The sequence below is a fragment of the Cavia porcellus genome, unplaced genomic scaffold (genome assembly GCF_034190915.1).
Source record: "Cavia porcellus strain 051 isolate PalLab524CR breed Dunkin Hartley unplaced genomic scaffold, mCavPor4.1 scaffold_12, whole genome shotgun sequence".
NCBI classification, from domain to species: Eukaryota; Metazoa; Chordata; class Mammalia; order Rodentia; family Caviidae; genus Cavia; species Cavia porcellus.
The window spans coordinates 81,090,063-81,111,789 of NW_026947495.1; the positions used below are offsets into that span (position 1 = coordinate 81,090,063).

Genomic DNA, 21,727 nt, shown 5'->3' on the forward strand with positions numbered 1-21,727 from the left:
TTGCCTTAAAATAGTGGATACTCAAGTGATCAAAGTATTCAAAACATAAGTCTTAGGACGCAGTATGAACAAAGGCCACGCACAGGAATTAAGTTGTATTGGTATTAATATGACCAAGCTGCTTATGTTTACTGAAGAGCTGACATTTAGCTTTTTAAGGACTTTAAGCAAGTAACTGCTCAAAACACACAATGCCAAATGACACTGAGTTGCACTCCGAAAAATGAGGTTTGAGAGATTTAACAATTTCATACCAAAGAGGTCCTGGGCACATCTCAGTTCTCCAGTCAGAAGAAAATGGAGGGTAATAGCAAAATAGCAGTCATATTGCTCTGAATGTGGCAAGCATTCATTACATAACACCTAGGAGGTGGATGGACAGCAATCTAAGGCAGACCAACAGATCAGATGAACAAAGGAAAAGCTACGAAGAGGAGCGACTAGGAGAGAGTGACTCTGTCTCCTCCAAGCAACAGGCACAGGCAGACCACACTCTCTGGATTTTCTCTTTAGAAGTAAATTATAACACTCAGAGGTGATGTACACCTGGAGCCATGGCATTCATATCTTAGTGCACCTCTGCTGGCCTCAACCACTGGCAGTACATGAAGGACCATCCTATGGAGGATTGTGCCACTTGGACCAGCAGTTATGCGTGCACCACTGGTAGTTCCAGCTGCCTGGCAGTGAGACATGTGAATTACAGCTCTGCTGTGAACACATTAACTGAAGACTTCATGGATGAATACATAGAAGTTCTAAAAGGAAACCTGAGATCACTTTACCCAGGCCACGTGTATCAGCCAAAGGCCAATGTCCTAGCAGGAAAGGATAATCAGGAAAATTATCAGAGTTCTATTTTTACTATCAAAGTTAATCGCTTTATTTAAAAACTGGTAAATCTTCATTTGATTTCAGCAGAGAGGCATTCACAGAATGTCTGCCATCTCCCTAAGTGTGCCCAGTAGAACACTCAGATGTAACTAGGTTCCCTTACACCTCAGCCCACATTTTCTTACAGTCACAACTCCCATCTATGGCCAAGTCTTAAATAAGACACAGATAAGCCCTGCACAAGGTGCTCATCTGAGATCCCTTAATCTTCTATGGACGGAAGCGTCCACAACTTGGCCTTCGAAATGGACTCAGTTTCACTTATTCGTGTTCTCTGTCACGTACCCACCGTAAACCTACACTGCCAACTCAACTGGCATTTCCAAGTGGCCACATTTATTTCTCTTTCATGTTCCACTGTGGTGATTATGTTACTGTTTCGACAGAATCTTAAAAAACAATTACCACAACAGATAAGGCACTGGGATGGTGGCTCAGTTTTGGTAGGAAAGTCAGTCCTGAGCGAACTTGATAGTCCCGGAATCCGCCCGCTACCGAAAGCGTGGTGAAATTTATGTGTCGGGCATTTAGAATCCAATAGTTGTTTACAGCCATATAAAAATCTATAAGAAAAAAGAGAAGCATTGAAAATAGTAGTCATTCTCTTCAACAATACCTAAAACACTAAATTTTAACTTCACTTTTCTTTAAGCTATCTGGTTATAAACAATGTGTTACTTACATTTGTCTATTTTGAGAAAAATTACCATCTTTTTATGTATTTCCACTTGCCCATTAAATAAGAGTACAAAAACTAAGTTACTAAAGAAATCAGTAAAGAAAAAAACCATCTCTATCTTACTGTCACATGCCCAGATGCAAACATGACTTTCCATTCCATAAGGATTTTTCCACAGCCACACAGTGTAACAAGGAAAGAAAATGCTAAAATTCTTTTAAACCCTCAGCACGCTAAAGAGCTACAGACATTGGTGTGTGGGATCCCTGATACAGAGTGTGTTCACCCTTTACCATTGGTAATGCTCCCACTTGCAAGAGGAAAAGAGAGACAGAGACAGAGACAGAGACAGAGACAGAGACAGACACAGACACAGACACAGAGAGAGAGAGAGTGTGTTGAGCAACTTTCCTGTGGCCAACCATCCCCATCAGCAGTTCTGTCTGAAAAGTTCTTATCATCTATCATCTATCTTGGTGCTGACTGCACCAAGGGGTTATTTTTGGGGTCACGTTGCTGTAGAATCTTGGGGTTAGGAGTCTGCTCACTAAAGGTAACAAGCAGTTCCGGGGAAGAAGGTGCAGGCTATGACTCACTTTGTCTACAGAAGGCAGGAACACTTTAGTGTCAAGGGTTACCAAGTCGAGGCCAGGGAAGAGGGGTTCTCACTGCTTTCTCTGCCATCAAAAGATAATGCCTTTTTATCCTGGCCTTTGTCCCCTTCTGGGGCTTCAAACATCTGGGCCAGGAAGCTCTCTGCATTACAGATCGCAGCAGTGTTTACTCAGGCTGCTACCAGGCTAAGCCTGAACATCTGGAGGCCCTGGCTACTCTAGTTCCATGACCACACATGCCCTATGTCTAAACACTGAAAAGTCAAAAATCCAGCAGACACACTGTTACTTAATACACTTCTATTACTACGCAGACAAATAACCTCGGGGGCCAGGCTCAGAGCAAGGATTTTCAGACACCTCTGAACTGGCCTGGGATTGTAGCAGCGCGAGAAAGCAGAGGTCTGGCGCAGCTGCTTCTCTCCCTTCCCACTGTGGCAAGGGCCTTGTGTGCAAGAGCACAGGCTGCCTGCCAGCTTGTGGGCCACAGCTGAGGCCCACAGCTTCCTGCCCCAGCAGAACAAGGCCAGGGAAAAAGGGCGCGGTGCCCTGCGAGAGAGCTTGGGCTCACAGCAAGAAACCTGCAGAGGCCGGGCTCCCGGCCTGTGGGGTGTAAAGTAAAGGCACAGCTGGGCCTGCACACCTCTTCCCAAGGAGCGTGAGACCTGAGGCAGTGCGGTCTGCACTTTACCCCCTAGCAGACTCCACCCCTGAAATCACACCATCTGTCTCTCAGAAACTGAAAACCCACCAGTTAGAATTGTTTCAATTCTAACTGAATGCAATTAAAAGTACAGCATAGAAAGAAGACAAGCGTATTAATTACAAAGCTTTCTGATCCCAAGAATCACTTTCAGCCTGAGCCTGTTAGAAAGAGACCACTGCTGTACTGCAGAACTCTCCAAGGGCTCTGCCACGAGTTCTCTCCCAGGGGGTCTTGCACCATCCCATCTATTCCGAATGGCTCACCGGTACATATATCAAACAGCAGTAACCTGTTCCCAACTGTATTGACAAGGACTGAAATTTTGGCCTTTGACCTTTTTTTCTTTTTTTTTTTTTGGTTTTGGGAGTCAGGGTCTTGCTGTGTAGCCCAGCACAGGCAATTCACAGCGGTCCTCCTGGCCCAACCTCCTGAGTGCTAGGATTACAAGGCTGCACCACCATGCCCAGCCCCTTTGATTTTTTTTTAACCTATTTTCATTTATGACTTATAAGCAGTAATAACAGCAAAATTAAAGCTTTGTTATTAAGATATTCCTCCAGGCAAAGTTTGTTAAAAAAAAAAAGTTAAGTTTGCCAATAAGTACACACCAAATATTTCCAGCAAATTTTTTTTGGCAATGTTATAGATGGGCATTTTACAAAAATTAATTTGGTTAGAATCACCTGGGTATATTTATTACTTAACTGAACAAGACTTTCTAAAATTAATGCAATGCAAATTTTAATAGGTAAGAGCTACATAAAGCCGGGTGTGGTCCCACATGCATGCAATCCCAGCACTCAGAGGCTGAAGCAGAAAGATCAAGCTCAAGGCCAGCTGGGGCTACACAGCTGGGGACCTGGTCTCAAATCCCCCCCCTCCAAAAAAAAAAACTATATAAATTTACCAGCAAGGACAAGGAAGAGAATTCTTTCTAAGGATTTCCTTCTATAATATTCCTATTAACAGTGAAGATAAGGACTTAACAAAAGTTGAGAGCACGGACATGTAATTCTTATTGTGTGATAACATCCCTGTGTGATACTGTCATGGACTCCTGCGGTTGGAGGAAAGACTTCTGCACCCCAGCACTATCCAGCAACAGTAACACCCTGTAACAGTAACGCACCTCAGTGAAGAGGCTGTATGTATACACACTGTACACAGGTTAGGAGCACAGGCCCAGCTCCAAGTGTCCAGGGTCTGAAACTGGCTGTACTTTCTGGCCACGAGACTTTTGGCAAGACTTTTATTAAACTGAGGCAATGGGACAGGCCTGTAATCCAAGCTGCTCAGAAGGCTGAGACAAGAGGATCACAAGAGGGGTGGGGATATAGCTCCGTGGCATTAGTGCCTGCCTGATCATGAGTTCAACCCCAGTACCAAAAAAAAAAAAAAAAAAAAAAAAAAAAAAAAAAGAAAAAGAGGATCAAAAGTATGAGGCCACTTTGGGCATCTTACTGAGGCCTTGTCTTAAAAAAGAGAAAAGAAAGTCTTTATCTTGACCTTTTTACTGAGGATCATAATGGTACCTGCCTCAGAAGATGGTAGCGTGGACAAAGCCTGCTAATGATCAGGTAACACAATACCCAAAGTACAGTGACGGTTCAATAAGGATTAGCAGCTCTAGCAATTTAAAAAAAAAAAAAGAAAGAAGCACTTGCCACTATTTTAGTGAAATATAAGCATATATTTAGTAGGGTACTGAACAGTTAACAAAGCACAGGAAGTGCATACACATCAGGAGAGAGAAGGAATCACCTAGCAGAGTAACCAAACTCAAGCCCTGGTTCCTATGACAACCATGTTCAGGGCACTGGGAAAGAGAAAACTGACAGTAGTTTTGATTATGAGCCTAAGCTGGAAGACATGAGACACGGTCACAGCTAGAGTCAGCCGTGCAACTGAGCAGCGTCACACGCGGGTGACGCCAGGCACGCTCTGCAGGAAAGCGCCAAGGACCGGCTCCTTCCTCCGTGCAGCACACTGGGTTCTCACCTGTAATGAAACGGTCCAGTGGCATCACAGGAGCCACATGAGGCGTGGCTTGTGTGACGAGGAGATTTATCAGCTCTTGTTTAAAGTTCTTCAGTGTAAGCAGTGCTCTTGCAACAAGGCCACCCATGGAATGACCAATTATTACCACACTTTTGGGAGCGAATTCTTGGCCCTGTTTAAAAATTCACCATGGCATAGTTAATCAGTATTGTAAAAAAAATACTAAATATTTTACTTTGCAAATGAGCAACTTAATAGGAAAGTTAAACTATTCCTATAACCTTCCATTGTAAGATACAGAAACATGTCTTCATAGTCTTAAATGACAAACTAAACCTTGGCTCAAAACACTATTTTGTATTCTACCATTTTCAACAGACTGGCTTTCTGAACAAAATCCAAATACTTGTTTAGAAATCATGTTTGTACCATTTGCCATGCTGCATGAAACCCAAGGGTTAGGTCTACATCAGAATATTAGATTTTACAAGACAGTAGGATCAGATTACTTTTATAAAACTGAAAACAAAAAATGATAGTTGTCATAGTAATACCTTGTCGTGCTAGACTCTCTTGTATCCCTGAATTATTAATGTACTCTGAGTTTGGGTTTAAAATGAACTAGCATTCTAAACACTTACTGGCTATAAAAATCTTAAATCAGTATTGCTTCTCAAAAATCCTTTGTTTCCACCACTATCCTCAGTCTCACCACCAGGGATCAGCACATCACCGCGGGCTGACCCTCCTTTTGCCTTCTGTTCCTTGTGTAGAAAAGAATGACCACAGTGGGGTCAGCCTGCTGCCCTCAGAACGGACTACACACTGGGGTCCGGAACTGAGACCCAGAGGGTCTACTCTTCCCTAAGCAGCCAGGGTGGCTCCCTGTACCGTCTGCACAAGTACCTCACAGGCCTCCAGGCTGGAACCGTGGGATGGGCTAGGCAAAGGTGGCTATGGGATTAGCGCCTGGTGAAAACCCTGGGGACTGAGTCTCCAGTGAGCCTCCCTGGGAGGCAGCACTTCAGACGCTATGACTAGCTGGCACAGACATTTATGTAAAGTGACTGCTCTGCGAGAGACTTCTGCAAGTTTATATCTGATTTCCTCCAGATTTCACCTAATGCACTGTTTCCCTTTGCTGGTTTTGCTCTGTATTCTTTTCCCACAATAAATCATAGCCATGGACACAATTATATGCTGAGCCTGGTGGTTCTTCCTAGTCAGTCATCAAATTTGCAGAGAGCCTTTGCATTCCCACACAGCTGGTGTGAGCGAAATCAGTTCACACTATGCTCGGAAACCTACCCTCTCCTGCCTTCGAAAGGACTGAACTGCAGCAATTCTTCCATTTTCTTTTTGCATTAGGGTTTTTCCTTCTCCACTGGATCACTCTCACTCATTTATAAAAATATTTATATACTGTGTTCTTCTTAAAAATAAAAGCAACTCTCAGGGCTGGGGGTTTAGCTCAGCGGCATAAGCGCCTGCCTTGCAAGCAGGCAGTCGTGAGTTCGATCCCCGGTACTGATAAAAACGAAAAAGACCAATAAGTAAATAAATGAATAAAAATAAAAGCAACTCTCTAACTCTCGCTTTCTCCTTGATGACATTTTTTCTCTACACATCTTCGCAGCAAAATTCTTCAGAAACCATCATCTGTGCAGTGTTTGCTGTCCCTGTGATCTCAACTTCCACACACCCTTTAAGCCATCCTCAGCAGGGCTCACCCGGTGCCACTAACGGGCGCCTGCCGAGGCCCGAGGAGTCTCCTGGTCCCTCTAACCTTCAGCCTGCGCGGCCTCGCAGCAGAGCCGTTCTCACGCTGAGACGCCTCCCGGTTTACCTGACAGCAGGCCCTCCTCTCCTCTGACCTCCCTGGGGCTCCTTTTCAGCTCTGCGGAGGGTTCCCTTCATGTCTCCTGGCCTCTTACAGTGGAGAGACCAGGCCTCGGTCCTTTGATGTCTTCCTGTCACTGTCACCGTGGCCTCGGCAGCACCACTTGCAGTCTCGTGGCTGTGAATTCACCTGCACACTGCCAGCTTCCGAGTATTATCTCCACACCGGCCTTCTCCTCACCTGCAGCCCTGAACTCTGAACACGCAGCAGCCATCCCCGCAAGGACTAACTGTGTCTCAAACGGAGCTGCTTTAAACTCTTCGCTATCCAAATGCTGCAGCCTTTCTCCCTTCGTTACAGAGCAATTCAGGCCAGCTGTTCAGCTAACAACCTCGGGGCCATCCTGAACTCTTCTCTTCCTCCACTCCGGTCTGCCAGCAAACCTCGTTGCTTCAGTCTTTAACATTAAACCAATCTGAGCACTCTGCACCACTTCAGCTCCACCGACTTGGTGAAAACCACCATTCCCTGCCTGAATTACCACCCTCCTGTTGTCTCTGCTTCCACTTTGTCTTTCAGTCCATTCTCCAAAGCAGCGAGAGGGACACTGTTCAACTGGAGTGTGCCACTCCTCCATGACAAGCCTCTAGAGGTTTTCTGTATCCCTCAAATAAAAGGCAACAATCCTTAAACTGCCCCATCTCCACAACGTGGCCATCGCCCCACCATGTACAGCAGCCCACTGGTCCAGGGATTCTAGTTTCCTTGTCCACGGGCTGGTTTTCTCCTACATTTAAAAGGTCCACTCCCTCAGGCCCTCGGTGTGTACTAAATCACCGGCTCCTCTAAAGCAGTCTTCCCCCAGGACCTTATTCATAATTGTAACCCTCCGCCTTTGACTACTGTCTCCTTTTCCTGCCTTGCTTTTCAAACTAGCAGTCCAACCACTGAAGATTATGTGTAGCTTTCTCACTTATTATGCTTGTTATCTGTCTTTCCCCTCCTCCGAATGAGCTCTCTGAGGTCTGGACTGCAGATTCACTCACCGCTGTACTGACTTAGACCCATGTAATGGGCAAGGCCTCTCCTCCAGCAGTGTCCTCCCTTCTCTCACACCAAATCCTATGTACTCAGGGGGATCCAGCTGTCCTCTCTCTCTTACTACACTTGCTTATAGGAGGAATTTTCCTTTCTAAAAAAAATCTCAATTTAAAAAGTTTACTGGTTTTAATATACAGTCACTAGGAAAAATACAAAAAATAGAAAAAAAAACTACCTAGTATATGACATTAAAAACTCACTGCTGTGAATACTTATGAAAATAAATCTCACTATGTGATCACATCTTAGCCAATAAATATCTTTTCCCATCTTTAAAAGGCTAGTTTTCTCTCATAATACTGATAATTATTCAGGCTGGGGAAGTTTGCTTCCAACACAACTTTGCTTAGTTGTTTTTTATTGTATTAAACCATCAATGAGTACTGAATATACTCAGGTGGTTTCTCTATATCTACAGAGATGATATCATGATGAATTATACTGATGGACATTTCAACAGTGAATCAAGCTGGCTACAGTGTTTGCACATCAAAATAAAGTTAAGCTGGCTAATAATGCCCAGATCTTCTATATCTGACCTCCTAATTACTTTATCAGCTGGAGACTGAAGTCTCCAACTCTGCAGAATTACCACTTCTTCGGATCTGTTAGCTTTTGCTTCATGCACTTGAAAGTTCTAATACTACACACTCAGAATTTTTTTTGGAAATGTCCCCTTCATCCCCGATAATATACTTTGTCCTGAGATCTGTTTAATATTAACTTAGCCATACCCATACCAGGTTTTATCTAATCTGTTTTGTGTTTTTCCTATTCATTTACTTGCAAACCTTTAGAACATTCACCTGTAAAGTGGCCTTTGCTTTTTAGACTTCAGACAAAAAGTTTAGCATATTGTTGAGTAGATGTTGCTTTTTAAACCATTCTGACAAAATTTAGCTGGAATGTTTAATTCATCTAGAAGTAGTCATTATTTATATATGTTTATCATTTTTCCATTTGTTTTCTATTTGTTATCTGTTCTTCTTTCCTCCCCTAGGATTTTTTTTTTTTTTACAATGCAATAAGAACACTTTAGTATGAAATTCTAACAAAAAAATCTGTCAACTACAGATACACTGTTTTACAACACACACCTGTAGAACTTACATCTTGCATAACCAAAACTTTATAATCAAATCTGCTACTCTCCTTTTCCCCTGCGCCAGGTCCCTAGCAAACTCCGCTATGCCTTGCTTCTGTAGGTCTACTTGGAATAACTCATCTAAGTGAGGACTGCAGTCTTTCACCATAAGCAGCTTGTTTTACTTAGCAGAATGTCCTTAAGATTCTCCTACACTGTAGGCCTCCTTCTTTTCAAAGACTGGGTAATATTCCTCTGAATTCTCACACCATATTTTCAATGTCCCTTTACCCATCAGCGGTCATTTAGACTGCTTCTACATCTTGGTTACTATAAATGGTGCTACAATAAACATAGGAGTGTTTAGATCACTGCAATGTTCTGATTTCAGTTCCTTTAGAGAACTATCAAGGGACGGGACGTCTAGATCACACGACAGTTCTGTTTTATTTTAAAGTTCTACAAATGTTCTGCTGGGCTGGGTACTGAGTTTACGGCCTCGCAGACGCTAGGCAAATACTCCACCTCTCAGTTCACCTCCAGGGCCTATTTTTAATTTTCTGTGGAATCTCCATGCAATTGTCCACAGCTGCCGCACCACTCTGCCCTGCAGAAGTACACCATACACTTGGAAATCCAAGAGTTCCGATTTCTCCACGTCCTCAGTAACATGTGTGTGTTACGCAGCCATGCGGATGTGTTTTTTGGCAGTAAGTCTCTGGATTTGGTTTTCTGAAGTTTCCTGGGGACTCAAGGAAGGATGCATGTTCGTGACAAAGTGCCACAGAGATGACATTATGTCACTTTCAGTGAGGCATGTCCAAGGGCTCCAAAGTGGCTGCATCTTCGCGCGGTGATGGACAGCTTAGCTAGGACCTGTGCCACCAGGTGAAGAGTAACTGTCATGTGTCTCCTCACACTGAAACATTCTTCTTTCCCCTTGAACTAAAAAGTACTCTAGAAATGAAACTTTGGGCCGTGAATATCGGGTTTCTCCTCACACTGCCACCCCTGGCGCTCAGCAGTGGATCTCGCCTGCAGCAGCCGCTGCGCTGTGCTCCTCGTGCTATTTCTATTTTCCTCTTCCCTTCTTTTGGCGACGAAACTCCAGTTTGTGCTCCTCTGACACCACAGTACCTTTATTTTCCCCTTATTTTCAAAGGACATGAATTTTAGGTTGAGAAGACCCAGCACACACGCTCACACCCCTTTATCAAGATCTTTAAGAGGTTATTCTGTTGTTTTTGGCTTTCCTTATGTCTGATGAGGAAACAGTGGATTTTAATCCCTTTCCCTGTACCTAATGGATCTTTCTCCACTGATTTTAATATTTTCTCTTTACTTTGGGTTTCAGTCGTTTGACTATGATACACTAAGATCTGATTTCCTTGTGTTTATAACGGATGGCATTCAGTGGACCTTCGTGCATCTGTGGGTTGAAAATCCAGGAGCCATTAGTTCTTCGAATAATATTTCCTCCACTATGTCCCTTTTGTTTTTCTTCTTCTTCTGGAGTTTGAATTACTTATCTGTTAGACTGCTCAATACTATCTCGAAGTTTCCCAAGTTTGTCCTGTCATCTGGGCTGCGTTTGTCCTGTCTAGTTAGTCTTTACGGTCATGGGCTCAAATCCCATGGTCTCCTTTTGGGTAAAGCCCAACCTCATTTCTGCCTGCCTATCTAGTGTACCTGTCGTTTCTGATGCACACTGTTTCCATCCTAGGTTTCCCTTTTTGTTTTGTGTGCAGTTTTCATGTCTCTAGTTAAGATTCCCCGCCTACTCCCTTGTTTTGTACACGTTCTATTTTAAATCCTTAACTCTGATATTTTTGAGGCATATCTTTAAGCAATGTTAAGGTGCGTACTAGAGTAGCCCTATTCTGCATTGTGTCATTTATGGTGTCTCAACCAAACACAGTCTGTGTTCAGTAAGCTCTTTCTCTAGAATCACAATGCTTGTGCCTGGAATCACGCAGCTCTGAAATCTCAATTTGGCTTTCAACTCCCTTGTAGCTATTTTCTCCAAGACTTGCACACTGACATGCCGAGGGTGGAAATGGCTCACTTCATTAAGTAGTTTTAGTTTACCCTCAATATACATATACTTTTTCCCTTTTTTTTGCCATTAATCGAACTGATGACGTGCTCACCAGGAATGTACTGTGCTGCTGAGTATATCTCCTAACCTATCATTGTTATTGTTTGAAATTGTTAGCACAGAATGATTCTAAGAGTGTTTTAGTTGTCTTTCAGATTTCTTTTTAGGAGGATAAAACAGAATAAAACCAATAAAAACATACCAGTGTAAGACAGACAGGACTTCAGAACATTACAAAATCAATAATAGTTACCATAATGCCTTTTGATGTCTTTAAAATAGCTATAGATAATTTTAGACATAGTAAAAATCAAACAGAACAGACACAATAAAAACAAAACAATGACTGCAACAACGGTCTTCAAAGGAAGCCAATAGTAAATCTAAAATTGCTACCATAATATATCTTATTATCTTTGAAACAGCTGCTCCTGCCATTGGATTTGACATAATCAAACAAAAGAAAATAAAATCCAATCTAACAAAACAATGGAACCGACATAGGACTTCCAAAACCAGGCCATAGGGAATCAACAATGGCTGCAACACTCAGAAGGAGACTCCCCTAGATGCCACACTGTGTACTGCTACCCTCTGAATCTATGATCTGGTCCTACACCTGCAATGTTACTGAAACAACAAAGCACCACAGGCATCCAATTGCATTCACCTCCTTATCTATCCTCACAGCCCGGGTATCTCGGATGAGCCAGTCATGGCAGGGGATGGGGGGTACTTCCTATTTGCCAGGTGTCGGAAGGGGCTAGGGTCTGGCTGTTCCAGTCCGGTGGCAGCTTGCGCATGACACTGGTTCCCCAGACTGGGCTTGCTTTCTGGTGCGGTTTTCTTCTTTCTGCCCCCGGTCCATGAATAGCATCTTTTAGATTTCCTTAAAAACATATATTCCTCCTTCGCCCCTCCTTCCCCTCTTTCCTTTTAAAACAAGATCTGCTATGTAGTTTGGGCTAGCCTCAAACTCACAATTCTCTTGTCTCCGCCTCCCGAGTACTGGGGTTCCAGCTGTGCTGCTTCATCTCTTCTCTCCTGCCCCACACAGCCAGCTCAGCACTCCCAAATTCCAGTTCCCTGCCTTCTTCAGTGCAGGGGTGCCAGTGTGCACTGCCTGATCAGCACCTACTCACCCCAGCATCAGGAAAATGCTTCCAGAGAGAAAGCCAGGACGATGAGGTGCCCTCTACTTTCAGGGATGACAGTCCTTTGCTATGTGCTGTATCACACCTGGGGACAGTTGCTTCAGACGTCCACTGCTTTCTTCCCAGCAGTCTACTCTAGGGCTACTACTCAGTCACAAACAGCTAGAGACAGGCATCTTCACTGAGGATGCTTTAGGAAATGAATCACACTTCTAATTTATATATAAAGTTAACATAATTTTTTTCTTGAATTTATAAGAACTGTTTCTTATAAATTCAATTTAAGCTTGAAAACTTCCACTGAGGTCAAGTTAATGTTATGCTCTATGCTTATCACCCTAGTAACCATGTACCTGGAGCACCGACCACATTGTTATAAATTAGTTATAAATTAACTGAGGCATCACCATACTGTTCTGCATGCGTCATCACCTTAGTAACCTGTTTGCTGTGTCAACCATTGTTCCCTTTGTGAGAGACAAATGATGCCGTGTCAACGTTTGTTCACTTTGTGAGAAACAAATGTTCCTGGAATTAGTAGACCAAGGGCTGTAACTTAAGGGGAAAAAAAGGGCTAACCACCAACTGCAAAATGTCTCTGACCTCAAGCAAAGGCCTTCCTGATTCCTGTTCTGTCATGTCATTGGGTTAATGTGCTGTAAAAATCTGTCGAAATTCTAACTCAGTTGCACAGTTTTGCAAATTCCATCTGCACTGTGTCACTGATGCCAGCTAAAATAAAAGCGCTTCTTTTAAAAAAGACATCATCTTACCCCGTTTTTCATCTCAGGGTCTTTTTTGGGTACAACATTTGGGGGCTCGTCCAGGATTACATGGATGCCCCTCCCCACAGATTTTCACCCTTTGATTGGCTTGAACCATCTATAAGTATTTGGGTCTTTTGTTCTTTGTAATTTGAGTGCACACATTTGAAGCTGCAGACGAGCCTGGCTGGCTCCTTCTGCACCAGAGCGGGATGCCCTTCGGGAAAGGGCTTCTAGCCCATTTGTGATTTGGGATTTTTGTCCATTTGGTTTAGTGCTTGGTAATTTTTACTATGGAGCCATTTGCTTGTTTGAATTTGTTACCTCAGTACTAACATTCAGGTTTATTTTATTTCTCTTAAACTACTGTTGCAGGTTCCATTCAGCTTATTGGACTTAAGGGTCATAATGAAAATTTTTTCCCTTTAGGTCACTGAACCATGGACAGAAAAACCTTTGTGTTTTTAATGTTGGTCTTGTCTTTTGTGGTGTCTTGTTTAATGTTTTAGTCTATAAATGATTATTTACAACCTCAGCATGCCTCTAAAAAGAATTTTTCTTTCTGGTTAAAATGTAATATATATATATATATATATATATATATATATATATATATATGCATATATATATTTACGCATATATATATATATATATATATATATATATATGGATGGATTTTAAAATCATATTAACTTTACCAAGTGAAGCCAGGTCATACTGTTATTGAGCCAGTTTAAAAAGTTTTAAAGTGTGGCATTTTAAGGTGGTAAAAAGACATAAAATGATTCAATATATTTTAGATTACTAAAAGAAAGTCACTTCAAGGATTTTGTTACGTTTTAATGTTGTCTAGAAAGCTGGAGAAAAGGTAATTAACTGGTAATAAGTAACAAACAGAGAAAAACAAATGTATTCAGAATTTGACAGAATTGGATCAGTAAACCTTTACTGCAAAATGTTTCCATTAAAATGAGATTATATTCCAAAAAGGGGAGGACAAACTGGAGCCCTTTGTCATTCCAAGTTTATATAATGATGATAAGTCAGTGTTGACCATTATATAAAATATATTTGCCTATGAAAATAAAAAAAATTTTTTTGTCTTTTTCCTTTTTACTGGTACCAGGAATCGAACTCACGACTGCCTGCTTGCAAGGCAGGTGCTTATGCCACTAAGCTAAATCCCCAGCCTCCAAAAAATTAAAAGGATTGCAATTCTCAGCAAGGGATAGCAAAAGGAGTACTGACCTAGAGTTTAGGACCATGGCAAAAGCCTGTTGCCTATCTTTCCAAGAGACTTGATAATGTGGCAGATGGATGGCTGCCTTGCCTGCAGCCTTGGTGCCCGTCTGGTGAAAGAGGCCCAAAAGTTGACATTTGGACAAAAACTTAATTATCTCCTTTCATTCACTGGAGACTCTCATCAAGGCTCTGCCAGACCGATGGTTGTCTAACTCCCAAGTCATGCACTATCAGGCATTATTTCTGGATCTGACTACCATCAGTTTCAAGGGGACAGTGGTTTTGAACCCAGGTACTCTGCTACCTGATGACGACCTCTCCTTGCCCCTCTGATCATCTCATGGGGCTTCAACCAGGCTTGACAGATGAGCCACTATCCAGAGTTCCATCGTATTTCTCCGATGGAAGCAGTTATATTTATCAAGGTAAGTAGGTCACAGGAGCTGCCATCACTATGGACTCTCAGATTCTATGGGACCAAACCTTGGAGCCAGGAACATCAGCCCAATGGGCTGAACTCACTGCCCTCACTGAGGCCCTCAAGTTGTCAGACTGATAGCAGATATGCATTTGCTACTGCCCATGTTCATGGGGCCATTTATCAGGAACAAGGCTTACTGACTTCAGGGGACCAAAAGATCAAAAACGCTCCCCAAATTTTGGATTTGTTAGTTGCCATTTGGATGCCAAGGAAGATGGCTATTAAATAATCTAGCAGGTGCCACTGCCCAAAAAGCGGCCACAAAAATCAGTGGGGATTGAGACAGTCCTGGCATTGCTGCTGATTCCACCTACTCTGTTAGAGCCCTTTGGCACTCAAATATCTGGAGATATTGGGAACAAATAGAGTCATTTGTTCTCTAGCTTTGACTTAAAGAGTCCAGTCCAAGTGAAGAGAAATTCTGTACTCTTACCTGTATTACTGGAAATTGGGATGTCAGAGTCAACAGGTTTAGGAGTGTCCAGCCTAACAGTTGGAGACCAAAATTATAGACACCTAAGTGCACTCATTGATTAAGATCTAGCATCCCTTAGTGACTCTGTCTCCAAATCAGATGATTCTTTAAGTTCACTGGCTGAGATGGTTTTGCAAAACTGGTGGGGTCTCGATCTCCTGTTCCTAAAGAAAGGAGGCCTCTGTCTGGCCTTAGGAGAAGATTGTTGCTTGTATGTCAATTATTCTGGGGTTATCCAACAAAGTATGGCTGGCCTTAAAAGGCAGCTACAGGAATGAAAACAAGCCAGACAAGCTGAACAGAATTGGTTTGAATGATGTTTTTTTCCTATCTCTCTGGTTGACAACGTTAATCACAGCAGCCTCCAGACCTCTGTTAGTCTTACTTGTTTAACAATTGGACCTAGGGGCTGGGGATTTAGCTCAGTGGCCTAAGTGCCTGCCTTGCAAGCAGGCAGTCATGAGTTCGATCCCTGGTACCGATAAAAAGGAAAAAGACAAAAAAAAACAACAAAAAAAAAACAATTGGACCTTGTATTATAAACAAATTGATAAATTATGTCAAAGATCAGTTCAAACTATAAAACTCAAGATTTTAAGGACACAAGTTTATAAACAGATACCTCTGCTTGAAAACTCCATGAGCCAATGATTTGGCGTACTGACAATAATCAGTGGGGAATGTTATGCTCTATGCTTATCACCCTAGTAACCAGTACCTGGAGCACCGACCACAGTGTTATAAATTAGTTATAAATTAACTGAGGCTTTGCCATACTGTTCTGCATGCGTCATCACCTTAGTAACCTGTTTGCTGTGTCAACATTGTTCCCTTTGTGAGAAACAAATGATGCTGTGTCAACCTTTCTTTGCTTTGTGAGAAACAAATGTTTCTGGAATTAGCAGACCAAGGGCTGTAACTTAGGGGAAAAAAGGGCTAACCACCAACTTTGAAATGTCTCTGGACTCAAGCAAAGGAAAACAAAGGCCTTTCTAATTCCTGCTCCATCATATCGCGGGGTTAATGTGCTATAAAAATCTGTCAAAATTCTAACTCAGTTGCACAGCTTTGCAAATTCCATCTGCACTGTGTCGCTGGTGCCTGCTAAAACAAAAGTGCTTCTGTTAAAAGACATCATCTTCCCCTGTTTTTCATCTTGGGGCTTTTTTGGGGGTATAACAGTTAACAGACTAAAATGACTTGGGCTAAGGAGTTAGCTTAGGGGCTCAAGTGCTTGCCTGGCAAGCATACATTTGATCCCTGGTATGCAAAAAAGGAAAAACAAAGCCAAACTGTGCCCTCTTTTTTCTACTTTTCATATAAATAAACACATTATTTAAACGTACCGTGAGTTCCTTAATATCCATGTAACACATACATTTTAAAAAATATAGCACCTCTCCTAATAAAAACAAGCTACTGCATTGTGCCACGTTGCCCTGTTACCTTGTAAAGTTTAAGAATGGCCTTGATGCACTCATGTACAAATTTGGTCTGTTTCTGAAGGGTTCCGCCGTACAGCGCCACCAGCTCCTCATTGAAGTTGACACTGAAGAAGTCAAAATGGTACTTAAAGTCGATGTCTTCTGCTTTCCTGAGGGCGATGGAGCCAACAGAACGAACTGCAGGGGAAGAAGGGCATAGCAGACAAAATATTCTGAGGCTGCATCCTTTTTGCTTCAAAATCTCTTCATAAATAAACTTCATCATGGAAACAAATTTGAGGGCAACACTTATTAATAGTACTAATACAGAAGAACACACTAACCTATACCTCAAACATTAAATGTGCCCTGAACATTTTAAAAAAGTAAATTAAAAAATGAGTGGGTTGCTCATTCTCTATTTGCTTTTCCTCAGCAGGAGCTATAGCAGCTAGGAGGGGAAGGGTATAAGGAATTGACATTTCATCATGTACTGAGGATTTAAGGAGGAGATTCTCATAGGAAACTTCTGTTCCCTGTTGGTCCAGACAGATTGCATCATTTCTTACCCAAAGCCCTCCAGTTTTCCCATCTTATTTAGATAAAAGCCGTAGTGTTTTCCCCAGATTATATGACATAGCCCAAGGCTGCTTTTCCACTTTCTTCTCTTCCACTTTTTCCCAGACACAGTGGCCTAAAGGCACATAGCAGTTTGCTGCCTCAGGGCCTCCCTGAAAACAGTGGCATGCAATTCCGTGCTACATCTAAGCCTCTGCTCAAATTCTCACCATGGTCCTTCCTGACCACCTCATCTAAACTAGGCATCTCCTGGCCTTGTCTATCCTGTCTCCTTCTCTAGTTTTTTTTTCCAACTGTAACATTACTGACATATTTGTCAGGTGTCTGTCTTTCCAGCAAGAATAATAAAGGAACTTTATGTGTCTCAGGCAGCTCTGAGTCTCCGTGACAGTGGTGGCACCCCTACAGCACTCATGCCTCAGTAGGCACACACAGCCTTCTCTACTGGCACACGAGTCAAGTTGCCACAGCATCACCTCAGCAGCTGAGATGCAAGCTTAAGCACAGTGTTGTCACTTTGACCTAAGTGGGTTCTGGGTTGTGGGTTTGGCCTTGATTTCTAAAAGGTTCTTTATCACCACCCTGGTATCTACAATAGTACCTGGCTCATGATGGGTACTCATAAATATCTGCTAGATGGATAAACACGTCAGCAACTACAGTAGATGTTGGAACAGCCCTAGTATCATCATATAACAATTCTAGTCATTTAACAATCAAGCAAACTGTGGGTGGAAGTAAAATTACTTGCAGTCATATACTTTGCTGTTGTGCCAAAAGCTATTGCTGGTCTTCTCCAAACCAACAACAAATTTGGAATCTGCACATACAACTTTCCCGCCTTCATACTTCTGTGATCTCTTCTATACTTCTAGATCTACCTTAAATAGCTCCAGAAGTAAGAATTTCTTTCTTGTTCATGATAACATAAGGCACCAATTTCTCTCTCAAGGCTCTCTCAAGGCTCCAGGTCCTATCCTCTGCACACTCCATTTCTAACATAAACCTCTTCGTTCTGTTGATTCTCAAATACCAGTATAATCCATTTATCCTGCCCCACGCCACCTTTCACTTTTTCTCCTTCTCACCCTACAGCTCTTCTTTTCTTTGTGTTTCTCAAATGTACTTTTGGGGAAAGCGTGTTGTATCTCGGTCTCCAGTAAGCCTGACACAGGAGTGTGTATAACACAGCGTAGTGTTTCACATACACTTCATTTGCTTCACCAAGAACGCACAGGATTTGACTTCCTTAACTGAATTTTACAGATTTCAAATTTACTTCCACTACCTACCTTGCTTGTAACTTCCAGCATTACCCGGAAGGAAGAGAACTGGAATTCCTGTCAGAGGGAGAACTTTGTGTTCTTCAGCATAGAACCCTTCTCCATAAAGGTATAACTCGTAGGCTGGATAGCGTTTCGTCAGTTTATCTGGAAGTTCTATTTTCTACAGCAAAAATAAATAAAGCAAGGTTCACTTTCATTACTTTTAATAATATAATTCAGTCACACCGTATGCGATTTTAAATTTTATAACTTTGGAATGGTGCAATATAAAAATATTGCTAATGATAAAACCACTTAATGCAGTTTATTCACACAGAGAATTCTTAACTATGTATATTTTGAACCTAGTGGTCTTCAGAAAAGCATAAAACAGGATCACCTAAAATTCTAAGAAACAAAAATTAGTCAAAACAGTCCCTGACAATGGCAGAAAAACACTAATATATGCCAGCAAAACACACATGAATATAATTGGAAATGCATTTAGTTTAGAATCAGTATCAATTATACTTAAAAATGAAAAAAAGCTTTCCATTTGCAAATCGATTATCCTCTGCCATTTTAGGCTGGTTTCCAATATCTCTTCTTTTACTCAAGGCCCAGCTATATACTCCAGTTGGTACATCTTAAAGGAAAGTAAGTTTGTTTGATGATGCAGCTTTCTGGCCTCTCAGCTTAATATCTTTTGATCTACAATGTGCTTAATAAATTAATCTCAGCTTCACAGAAACGTCTTGATGAAGATACATATAATCTTCTGAATGTTACAATGCAGTAACAGGTTAAGTTTTCATGAATCAGGGGCCAGATTTATAGCAATCCTTAAATTACTCTGCAATTCCTATTACTGTGTACAGTAAGAATTATTCATATACATTTTTTCCATTTACTATATATTAGGTCTTAATGTTATCTCTGAAGGGTAGACATTTATCAGAGATGGTAAAGTATAAACTCTTTGCTTCTTTTTTTAAAAGGACAGAAACAATTTAAAAATAAAACAACTACACTGGACAACAGAATTAAGTAGATACCAATAGATTAATGATTTAGTGTTGTTATACATGTAGTAAGTGCTTAATGAAAAGTTTTAACTACTGGATGTTTTAAAAAACTGTAAATGACCTGGGGTGGTGGCACACACCTGTAATCTCAGCACTTGGGGGCAGAGGTGAGAGGATCACTGCTAGCTTTGAGACCAAACTGGCCTACAAAGTGAGTTCAAGGCCAGCCTGAACTGCATAGTGAGACTTTGTCTCAAAAAGTGAAAACCAAAAACACCCTGTAAATGTTGTCAATGACTACTAAAATACCTTGCTGTTCAGAAAATCAATTATGATCAGCCATGACATTACTGAATATTCCCCTAAGAAAGCTACCACAGTTTGCACCACTGACAGTATGGACACATCTGTGGAGGAGGCTGTGCTGACGGTGGAAGACCGGTACGCTCAGCCCAGGGCTCAGCCAAATGGGGTCCTACACAGCTCTGCATGCAGCCCCCCAGACTGGAAATGGTTAGCATGATTCTATCACGGTTCGTGGCACTGATGTCAGGGGTGCAGGGCTCAGGCACGCACAGTGTAGGAGACATGGGAATGCCGGGCAGGAAAGGGCACAGTGTTAACTGCGGCTCCAGTGCCTGCCACACAGTCGGAGGAGTGGAAGCTCGAATGTATCAGACAGGACATGCACTCGTGCGACTTGGCTGGTAACACACAGCAACCACTGACAATTGTGTTCCACCCTCCTGAAACGCACGTAGGTACAACTGGAGCTCCTTCTTCAGCTGGCACAACAATAAACACTCACCTCTGACTGCTCCAATGCAGTGTAGAGTTGCTACCAGACATTCAAAAAAAATTCAATCACAGCTCTTTACTAGACTTCTATACACCAATCTTCCCAGAGGAAAATGTCCTTCCCCACACAATCACCCGTACTCATGTCATTGCTTTTTGCCAGTATGTACGTTTGTGAACAACTATTTTCAGGAATGAAGCAAAGAGTAAAATTAGATCAAAAACTTCTGATGAGTACCATGCAAACGCCTTAAGAATTCTAAGCACTTTCACAAAAACAAGGTCAAACGCTGCATCAGTCAGCTTCCCCACTGCTGGACTCATAATGGAGCCCTTGGAGAACAAGACTAATTTTGTCATCAAGACACCATATTTCTATCGATGAATTATTAATTTTGATTTTATGAGTTTTATATTAAGAAATGAGTACTTAATAGGAAAAAATCACAAAAATATTTAGTATTTAATATTTATTCAGTGTTTATACAAAGGTATCAAAATCTTCAATACTGACTGGTTTTTCATGTACAAAGTCTAAAAAATATCAGAGTTTAATTCCCATATGAGCTGCAATGAAAATACCAACAGCACTCTACAAACAAAATAATCTCTACTTCAGTTATTACATCTACAGCAGTCTGTGCACATGAGAATAGCGATTCCATATACACACAGTGCTTACACCAACAAAGTATGTCTTTTGCTTTCCTGGCCTTTTTGTAGCGTGTACTTGATATCTCAATGGTCTTGCCATTTTGTCAGGAGGTTCTTACAGTATGCAGTGCATAGCTAACAGGAACATAAAATATCAATAAAATAAATTATTAAAATCTTGATATGTATTGTGCATTTAGAACAGACATCAACATTTTCACATCAGCTGTGTACTTCCTTACAAAACCTAAAAGATAACATCAGAAATAAATTTCTACATAAACTACAATGAAAATACCAATAGAACTCTATCACACATGTAAGTTTTGCTTCACCTGTCAGTTGACAGTTTTCTTTTTCTCTGTGGCAGTCTCATCCTCTCTTCCTGTCTGTCAGGTGCTTTCTACTATATTGTACAACACGCACTTACTGGGAAAGTAAGATGTCAGTACAACATCAGATATGTAATGAGTGCTTAAAATAGACATCAGCATTTAACATCCACTTTGTACACACTTACAAAACTTAAAAGACAACAAATAAACATCTATATGTGAACTATGGTGTAAACACAAACAGAAGTCTACTACAGAAACAAGCTTTGATTCAACCGTACACCCAGGGCAGTCTTGGCAACCGCACGCTCCACACACAGGTATTGCTTATACTGACAGCACACATATTTTGTTTTCCCGTACTTGTAGGGCATAGCTGACACCTTTTTCATTTTCCTAGTTACACCCTTTGGTTTTTCTGTTGTCATCAGTAGGTGATGCTTGCCTGCCTGTTCACCAGTCAGGTCACCAGTGTGACCTAATTTTTCAGTGTAGTTCTCTGGGAAGAAACATCTTG

General features: G+C 41.7%; 1 protein-coding gene across 1 annotated transcript in view; it reads right to left on the minus strand.

Annotated features, from left to right (window-relative positions):
* Pgap1 (post-GPI attachment to proteins inositol deacylase 1) overlaps positions 1 to 21,727 on the minus strand; it is a 72,310-nt gene that overhangs the window by 42,525 nt on the left and 8,058 nt on the right. Inside the window, exons 2-5 of the mRNA XM_063259485.1 lie at positions 18,426 to 18,579; positions 16,577 to 16,752; positions 4,892 to 5,063; positions 1,300 to 1,457 (exon numbers count right to left, since the gene is read on the minus strand). Coding sequence (XP_063115555.1) covers positions 1,300 to 1,457; positions 4,892 to 5,063; positions 16,577 to 16,752; positions 18,426 to 18,579 — 660 coding nt within the window. The remainder of the gene's footprint in view (positions 1 to 1,299; positions 1,458 to 4,891; positions 5,064 to 16,576; positions 16,753 to 18,425; positions 18,580 to 21,727) is intronic.